The sequence below is a fragment of the Magnolia sinica genome, chromosome 2, assembly GCF_029962835.1.
Source record: "Magnolia sinica isolate HGM2019 chromosome 2, MsV1, whole genome shotgun sequence".
Lineage (NCBI taxonomy): Eukaryota > Viridiplantae > Streptophyta > Magnoliopsida > Magnoliales > Magnoliaceae > Magnolia > Magnolia sinica.
Genome location: NC_080574.1, coordinates 64,798,754 through 64,808,509, shown reverse-complemented (window position 1 = coordinate 64,808,509; position 9,756 = coordinate 64,798,754). Strand labels below are relative to the sequence as shown.

Genomic DNA, 9,756 nt, shown 5'->3' with positions numbered 1-9,756 from the left:
AACGCAAGTCTATCTTGGAAAAATACTTTGCACCTGGCAACTGATCGGATAGATCATCAATACGGGGAAACAGGTATTAGTTCTTGATGGTGACTCTATTGAGCTCGCGATAGTCCACACAGAGCCACAACGAACCATCCTTCTTCTTCATAAACAATACTGGGGCTCCCCATGGTGAACTGTTGTGATGAATAAAACCTAACTCCCAAAGCTCATCTAATTGCTCCTGCAGTTCCCTCTGCTCTAACAGTGACATCCGGTAGGGGGCCTTCGAGATAGGCGCGGTACCAAGCACCAAATCAATCTAGAACTCCCCTTGCCGACGCGGCGGTAAACCCGGGATCTCCTGAAATACATCCAGGTACTTACAAATAACTGACAGCTGCTCGATACTCTCTGCCACATAATCTTCAATGATCAAAGCCAAGAGACTAGATAACGGCTCCACTCTAGGCTCGGCGAGAAACTTGAATATTGGCAAGCTTGGAATATAAAATGTAATGTCCTTATAGCACAGTCTAAGACAGCACCATACTCTACAAGCCAGTCTATACCCAGAATAACATTGAATCCTATCATCGGCATCACGAACAGATCGGCAGGAAGGAACATCTACCCCACTAACACCTGGCAAGAAGGGCAGCGACGGGCAATACCATAGACTTCCTAATGGGAGTCGAAATGACCAAGTCCTCAGACATGGACTCTGATGGAATATCGGTCGATCGGTAAAATTGCTCGGCCACAAATGAATGGGAAGCATCGGAATCAAACAAGACATGAGCAATGCAAGCAGACACAAGAAGAATACCCTCAATGACTACGACGGTCGATGACTGCGGGTCCTGGCCTGACGCTTGCTCCGCAGAATGAAAATGACCCTGAGCTGGTAGGGGAAGCAAACCAGAAGATTGAGGGTCCTGAGTCTGTGCTTGCTAGGTTGCGATACATACTGGACCCAGGGACCAGACATACAGATATCCCCTCTGGTGGTGCTGCGACTGCTACTGTCTCTGTTGCCGTTGTCTCTATTAAGGAGGTCTGCCTGGCTTCCTATACTACTGAGGAGGAGCCTTAAGAGCGGCAGGAGGAAGTTGTGCTCTCTGCTACTACTGAGGAGGACGAGGGGGCAACTGCGGTGGCCTCTGTTGCTGAATAGGGAGAGGGCACTCATGCCTCCGATGCCCGGCCGGTCCACAGACGAAGCATACACTAGAAAAGGGGTCAAAAGATGAAGTGGTTGGCGGTGCTGATGATGAGGAAGAAGCTACTGTCTGAACCGCGGGTTACCGAAACCCCGATCTGCCCCTCTTTCTCTGCTGACAGTACTGCATGGAACTGTCGGCTGGTGCCCTCTTCTTTCGGTCTCCACCAGAACTCTGCTCTCTCAATCTCTGGGTCATAGCCCAATCCTCCTCATAAACCAATGTTCGATGAACGACCTGGTCGAACTTTCCCAAACAATGCCCTACCACATGGCTACGAAGGGCAAGACGTAACCCAGCCACAAAACGACTGTCCCTCATCTTCTCATCACTGGTGAGATGAGGAGCAAATCGAGACAAGGCCAAGAAACGGGCCTCATACTGAGAGACAGACAAATCACCCTGCACTAGGGTCTCGAACTCGATTGCTCACTGGATCTGAATGTGCTTAGGGAAGAACTTCTGGTCGAAACGGACCACGAACTCCTCCCATGTCCAAACAAACTGAGGCCCGACCATCCTGAATACGAATGACCACCAATGACGGGCCTCACTCTAAAGGAGATAGGTCGCAAGGGATACTCTCTAGCCTGCAGGACACTGTATAGTGTCAAAAAATCCTCGCAACGTCAGTGCGCCAAGCATCAGTAGTAGAAGGGTCAAGGTCACCACTAAACCTCAGGGGATCATGCTACCAAAAAACTTGGGCTATCACACTAGCACGCAGTAAGTCAGACTACCCAAAAACCTCAACAGTAGTAGGCTGACGGGTTTGTAATGCAGTGGCAACAAGTTACATTAACTACTGGAAATGCTCAGCTCCTATAGGTACTATCGGAAAGGTAGGGGCGACACTCGCCTCGGGCGGAGGCACGAGTGCAGCCGGTGGAGCAGGAGCCCCAGTAATTAGAACAGCAGGTTGAGGAGGGGGAATAGGTGGGGGAACCAGAGTAACTGGAGCCTTTGTAACTAAAACAGCAGGCTGAGGTGGAGGAATAGGTGGGGGAACCAGAGCAACTGGAGGAACAGGCTGGATCAGGATCTCTGGAATCGGATCCTCAACAAGGGGAGCAAGATGTGCTCGAGTAGGATGAGTACCTCGGGCACCTCGTCCATGGGCACCATGACCATGAGTGCCATGACCACAGGTGCCACGTCCACACGTTATCATCTACAAAATAATGACAACGTAAGGAATCAGGACAATTATAGGCTCAATACAGAGTGAAGGGAAGAATCTCGAAACACTACTTGTCCTATGTTCTTAGCAGACATGCGATGTTATCCTGAGTCATTCCAGAATTACTTGCTATGCTCGATACCAACTCCTGTCACGCCCTAGACTCGGTGACCAGACTCACAAAGAACCCGATGGCCGGTTCTGGTCGTAACAGCCCTCATAGTACCCCATTCTCGGCTCCTGAGGCAGGTTTCGATCCTAGGATCCTACAAGGAGGATTTTCATAATAGTATAATCATTCTAATATAAGCATACCCAAGATCACAGCAAGTATATCTGAGAATAACAAAGGGCACACATCACAAAATTCACTAAGAATTTAAACTTTTACAAGTTTACATTAGGCCCAAAAGGACATACATAAGATAGTAGGAAAAGAGAGAAAAGTCAACAACACTGGGTCTTCAAGCTTAGCTCTAATCCACGCTCTGCCACGCTATAACACCTGCCCAGGATCACCTACACGCATCAATCGTGCATAAGCTTATAGAAGCTTAGGTGGTGAAAGTGTGTGTCAGTGGTGCATAAAAGAATACTAGGAGGTACAAGGAAAAAATATGCTCAATGAGAATATCACTATCCTTACCGAGGCTTATCATGAATACCATGCAATGAGTACTAGACGTCATACCAAGGCAATGCATGAAGGGGGCTTACACAACCAATGCTAATGCATGCAAATAATGTCAATGCTCATATCCAATCCACATATCAAATATATTTTTAGTCATAAGAAAATCACCGGGGTCCATTACACTACTGAATGACTGCCGCACTCCAGACCCACACAGTCAAACGAGCATAAGAGACCTCACAACCTACCTGTGGATAGCCAATCACCAACAAGGCCTGATGGTAGCAGACCCATTTCATGAGCTAGTCAGACTCTGCCTAATAATGCCCTCCCTCATAGGTGGATAAGGCCACATCCCTATCCAATCGACTACATGATAGTGGGAGTCACGGCCTACAGGTTTAAGGCCCTTGTGCGCTCATATTTCCACCCGGTCACGGTGTTGGAGCAGATCCTTGGTACTATGGAAGTTTTGAAAATTTTACCCATGGACATCCTATGCACTCGGTATGCTTAAACATCATTTTCGGTGTCCACATGTCCAGCCATCCACGAATATCCCTGTGGAGGCAAGGCCCTGATGAAGCGAGGGCAAATGTTGATCATACTATGCAACGTCAGATGCATGAATCACATAAACAGCCATGCATCATACCTAAACATCCAACGTGCTCAAGAGAGGAAAACTTCATCCTTCACAATATCCTGCCCAGTGGCATAACCATGACCAATCACATCTCAGCCAAGCTTGCATATGATGCGTATGGGAGTGGGCCATGAAGATGAACAAGAAATGCCAATGAAATGAACATGTTTGGCAGCAGCTATAAAGAAGGAAGGTGGAATTTTCAACTCCGAACAGAACAATCTAAGGTTATTATATATCTAGGCTCTTCAGAGGGCATACATACCTAGTTATGTTTGTGTTATAAATTTCCTCTTGTTTCCTTTCTTTCATTTCCTTTTTTCCTTTTCCTGCATTCTTTCTATTTTGTGTTTAGATAAACAAAATCCAAAATATGGAAATGGAAAACCCCTAAAGAATCCTTAAGGAATGGAAAACTACAAAATCCAACCAAATCCAACCAACCTTAATTCCATTGTTTGGTTAGGAGTGTTGTCTTTTGTGTAAATGTGAAAAGGTCAACAGTTGAACAGTGAGACCTGTCTCTCACATGGGGGAGTGTGGAATGGTTTTCCTCATTATGCGAGGAAAAGTTAGGAAAAGGAAACTGATTTCCCCCTCATTTTTTATTTTTCAAACAGAAGAAACCATCTCTTAAGTGGAGTTTGTATAACTTTTGCACAAATTTCCACTTAAACAAACAGGTGTGTCTGGAAGCTCAACTGAATTGAATCACAATGATTAAGCTCATTCAAGTGGAACTACTCATTGTGAGGAAATAGCCCACAAATAGCCATTGCATTCCTTTCAAATCCAACTTCAATCTTACATGATTGTGATTTTGAGCAAAGAACCTTAAGATGCAAAATGAGGAAGGGTGGCTAAATTAAGCTGAGGAGCATTAATTTTCAGTACCCATTATACTTATGGACCTACTTCTAACTATGTAGGATTCCAATTATTAATTCCACCATCAGTTGAAATCTGTGTTTGGATGCACTAAGAAATTGCATTACAATAGTCAATCCCATAAAGTGGAAATGAATTATCGTGCCTGGCATACATATCAAGGAACTAGGCTCCTTATATGTAAGTGGCAAACTAATAATAGTTAAAAAAAAGCAAGCAAAGTTATCAAATAATGCTTATGCATGGATTTCTTTTATAGGGTAATCGTAAAATGCATTGTACTTTTCTTGGAAATCATGTTTCAGATATTGGATACTCTTCAGTGCACATTCACTATTTTGTTCTATTCAGAACAAAATGCTACGAGATTGGATCTTTGATTTACTATTTATCTATTACGGTAGGCTTAATTTTTTGTCCATGACCTTCATTTAAATGATTTGGCAAGTAATGTCAGTACGCAAAAAAATGAAAGAAACTATTCTCTGTTTTTGAAGAAGTAATAGCAATTCTTTTGCACAACTGCATTGGTAGGTATTATGAAGGGGGGGATTTCATCAGTATACATGTGGGAAGATAATGAAGACTTTGTGGCTTGCTACCTAATAAGAAAAGGTCAGTTTTTCAACTAAGAATGCATGTCCTTTTGTTAAAAAAAATTTAATATGATTGCACTGATTTGTGATGGTTGTTGGGGATGAAGATGACTCAATGTTAGGGCATGGCCGAAGAAGTTATTTGCAAGAAGGTGCATGGGATGCTATTCATGCTATTGAAGTAAGCTCTATTTGCTTTTTTTGGCCTTGCCTATTCTAATTTCAAAGTTCTTATGCATGCATAGTACTTCCCTTTCCATGATTATCATGACAGATGATCTTCTTTAATTTTCTTGATAGGTGGGCCCCGAGGGAACAACTCATTATTGCTTAATTAGTATTGTCATTCTATCATTGACCACAAACGACGAGTCATTAGGATTTCTCATAATTTGATTGTGTTTTTTGTAGGGTTTAAGATACTGTCATGATTTATTCAAATATGAGTTTTGGGTCGATAAACTTCAACACATCCAAATTATTGATTTATATGGAACAGAGCCATTATAAATTTCTGACAAAAAACAAAGCTCCCGAATATGGGATGCCTGGAATGATAGAGACACAGTGATGTCTATGGGTTTGGAGTTTTTCTATTGGGGCTCTTAACTAGGTTGAAACCTTTTGACAGGTCTGGCATCTCACCCTTGTATGGTATACGTATTTCACAGATAGTCATATTGAATCTAGTTTGCGAAGTTCTGTTGGCCGACAATGTTTTAATTTATTTTTTCTTTTGGTCCCTTTTTAACAATAATTCAAGGGCAAGAGAGAAGCAGTCTCTAATGAAATGGGCTTCATTGTTGAATCAGGTTAGGTTTGATCAGTTTGTGGCCCCAAGTAAAGTTCTTCACAACTATGCTTCCATTCTCTGGCTACTCACTGAGTCAGTGCTTGTGCATTAACCATACATCATTTGTGTTCATATTGGTTTTTTGGATTTGGTATCAAATGTCTCATTATGTGCATGCAGCTAAGGAGAAAGAGCCATATGAAGCAATGTGCAAGGTGTAAACAAAGAAATCCGAATATTACACAGAAGAAAGAACTTCGTTGAGAGAGTGTGTTAGTTGGATTATGTGGCTTTTCCTTCTTAACAAAGGAAATACAAAAATCATAGTAGTCAGGAGCAAGAAGTTGGTAGTAGTGTTTGGCAACTTGGATTTTCAATCTTCATACTTTGGAACCTGTGTTTGGCAACCTAGATTTGGAGGTGGAGTGAAGGGATGTGCTACTTTCCTTAAATAACCATTTCGAAAAATACAGTTAAAGTTAGCTTTTAGAAAAATTGGAAAGTGGACTTTTTTATAATTTCAAATCTGTAGCATTATCATAATCATTTAAGCCTTATCTCAATTAATTAGGATGGCGATATGAATCTTGTTCCCAAAAGGTCATTGAGTTTTTGTTATTACAAAAGAAAGGGATGTAAGCAATAGAGGTCGTAGGTATTGAATTAAAGATCTCTTGAAAGATTCTGAGCCTTAATGATATTAAGGATGAGGATATTGATAGTGTTTTTAATAATTCCCAGCCTTTGCTCTTTATAATTTTGATGAATAACAGTTTGTTATCTGTTTTCTCAGGAAACCTCTCTTTACAAATATCATGTGGATGAACTTGTTCAGGCAAGTATCTATTTTCTCTTATACCTTTATGAAAACCTCAGAGAATTAAATGATTGTAATTATATGGATGATTGATTGAAACTGAAACTCCCATTCTTAATTATGTTGTAGGCAAATCGTGGGATTACTATGATATTAGATAAGCTATTTATGCCATAGGAAGCTTATATTAGTTTCTTAACATACTTATAATAATATTTGATTTCAACATTATTAAGTATTTATCCATCGAGTCTGTTGGTCCCCCTCATGTCCACCTCCCATCACGTGGGGCGAACCTCTGATGTAGACTATTCATTTGTGTGGGGCCCACCTTTATTGTGGGCCATCCATCTTGTGAAGCCCACATCGGATATGCACAGTCTATTATGTAGGGCTCATCTTTGATGTTGGTCATCCATCGTGTGGGGTACACCATTAATGTTATTGTCTATCATGTGGAGCCCACCTTCAATATTTATTGCCTAGCATGTGGAGCTCACTTTTGATGTGGACTGCTCATCATGTGGACCCAATCTCCGGTGTGAGCCATCCATCATGCAGGCATGCCTTGGATATGGGCCCCACCACATCATATTGATTGGACGGCTAGATCATGAGGTCGACCTATAGAAAACACAAACTGGAAGCCTACTGTACACATATTCGGCCAGAGCATTGTAAGATACCTCATTAAAATAAGCTATAGATATTTTGGTGAAGGATCTAGAAAAACCATTTCCTTTGTGGAGTGGTTGCCACTTTCGATAAGCACATTGCTTTTATTTATTTATTTATTTATTTATTTTTATACATCTATCATTTAGATTTCAATGTGATCACTGATTAGGGGGACTTTTTATTTATTTATTCATGGAGAGAGCTTTGATACTCTGGCAGGGTGTTATGGTTGATCGGCAGGCGCTTAAAATCACTCAGAAATTGAGTACATGGCATACAACTAATTCAAATCAACCCGTCTAAATTATGGTACCTAGTCTAGAATTATAATCAATCATTAATTATGATTATTTGATTGTGGACAGTTGATCGGACGGTAAAAAGTGAAAATTTTGGCATGTTCTTGTTTCAACAAATAAATGTCCTGTAGCACACGTGCCACCATCCGTCTTCACTTGGTCACCATGTTCTAACTCTTAAATTTTTATTTATTTATTTATTTATCTTTGAAAATCTTATCATTTTTTAGAATTGTACTCAATTTTCTAATGCAGTTCTGAAATATCTGCTGAATATAGCCTTTATCTTTCCATTCGATGTTTTATATGGATGGTCATGTTTCTTTGATTACCTTAACCACATCCCATGGCAACTGAATTTGATATGAAGGAAAGAATGAGAGCTGCACAGGTTAAATTCATTGCAAGTCTCAGTTCTACGGAAAGTCGTGAGTTGGATTCGTCAAAATCTGAACAGAATGCATCCATCTGTGATGCTAATCAGGTTTCAGAAGAGCCAGTGCCAGTTGTTCGTTCTCTTTGTCGGGATCCAGATTCTAAAAGTCCTCGATCTTAGTTCTTCTCCAGGTAACAAACTGAATTGGAAGTTAGTGGCTGAATTTTTTCCTTATCTGAAGAAAGTTTTCTCCAATGCTTTTATTTTGACTAATAGTTTGTTTTCAATAAATTTCCAATAAAATGATCCAAATGAATCTCATACGTTTTCCTGGTCATGGAAACTGCAAGTTTCGTCGAGCGAGGCCCCCCATCATGGGAAGAAGTTCCCCGGTCAGACAAGGAGCATCTCTCTATTGCCATTAGGGGCATGACTGATCCATCTTGTGAGTCTCCTTCTCTCAAGCAGGAGAAAACTGATGTCTACCTGCAAGAGCAAGATATCTAATCTTATTTTTCCCATGTGCCAATGTGGCACTTTGTGTGCGAGATCCAAGCCATTCATTCGGTGGATCCCACTGCATATGTGCCTTAGCTTGAATATCAAGGCTGGCTGGTCATCGGATGGGCCACATGTACAATGCAAATGGATGTTTAAAAAGGATTGTTCCATTCTCCACATCCAGTAAGTTTGGCTCATGGCTCACTTGATAATTGTAGGGTTTTTATGCCATGACACATGCACAGTGGGGCCCACCTGCTGAGCAGCATGGATCTCACATGTGCAACATTGTCATGTGTGGGGAGAAAGGATTCTAGATCCTACTCTTGCAAGTAGACAAAGCAGGACTACACAAGCAGTTCAGAAATGATTTCTTCTCATTTTGTACAGTTGGTTTGCAATGTAGTGAACTGAGTCCACGCGTCATGGGCAACCAACAGAAGTCGATGCATTCTTGACTACATCAAAGCGCATCTTCCTGCTATGAGGAACATTCAAGTGTCAAATGCATATTATAATTCAAGCACAGATGTTACATCTTCCCCTGAGATGATGGAACATGATCTCAGGTACTTCCTACATTTTTTCTTTTTTCTCTTTTGGTTATTTTTTTGCTGCTTTGATCTTATGCAATTTGTAACATAGAAATGTTGAATGCTTTCACAGATATTTGAACATGAGAATGTAACCTCTGCAACTAATGTATAGGTTAACTTGCTGTCCCTAAATTGATAAAAGCTGAATGTCTTATATCACATGAGAGAATTACACAGACTGCCGCAAGAACTGTGATAACTATTTGACTCCATTTGAACATTTATGTGATAGGTTGGTTCTGTATGCCATGCATGTGCTTTTCTATTATGTAGACATACCTTCTCAAATATGTTGGTTCGTTCAGCACTTTGGAGAAATGGGTTTATCTAGAAATGGATGTGCGTGTTAATCAATGCACATGTCTATTTCTAGATATACTTATTTCTCCAAAGCCCTGAACGAACTAACCTATTTGAGAAGTTAAGTCCACACAATAGAAAAGCAAGAAATATATCATCCAAATTCAATGGATGATATATTATATATTTAATTTTCAAAAAAGATTAATGAGAATCACCGACGGCTAAAAACCGTCGAAAACGTCGA

The 9,756-nt window shown here is 41.0% G+C and overlaps 1 protein-coding gene and 1 long non-coding RNA gene across 2 annotated transcripts; one reads left to right on the top strand and one right to left on the bottom strand.

Moving 5' to 3' along the window:
• Positions 1–2,007: 2,007 nt before the first annotated feature.
• On the bottom strand, positions 2,008–2,376 carry LOC131225645 (proline-rich receptor-like protein kinase PERK8). The gene has a single exon (XM_058221214.1). The coding sequence runs from the start codon at positions 2,374–2,376 to the stop codon at positions 2,008–2,010; it is 369 nt and encodes a 122-aa protein (XP_058077197.1).
• Positions 2,377–6,965: 4,589 nt separating this feature from the next.
• On the top strand, positions 6,966–9,353 carry LOC131237163 (uncharacterized). The gene is made up of 3 exons (XR_009167077.1): positions 6,966–8,557; positions 9,020–9,182; positions 9,322–9,353. It is a non-coding gene; the product is annotated as an uncharacterized LOC131237163 (long non-coding RNA).
• Positions 9,354–9,756: the final 403 nt, after the last annotated feature.

What these genes read in the sequence shown, in the direction of transcription:
- LOC131225645 (XM_058221214.1), bottom strand. Translation starts at nt 2,376, where the DNA reads ATGATAACGTGTGGACGTGGCACCTGTGGTCATGGCACTCATGGTCAT.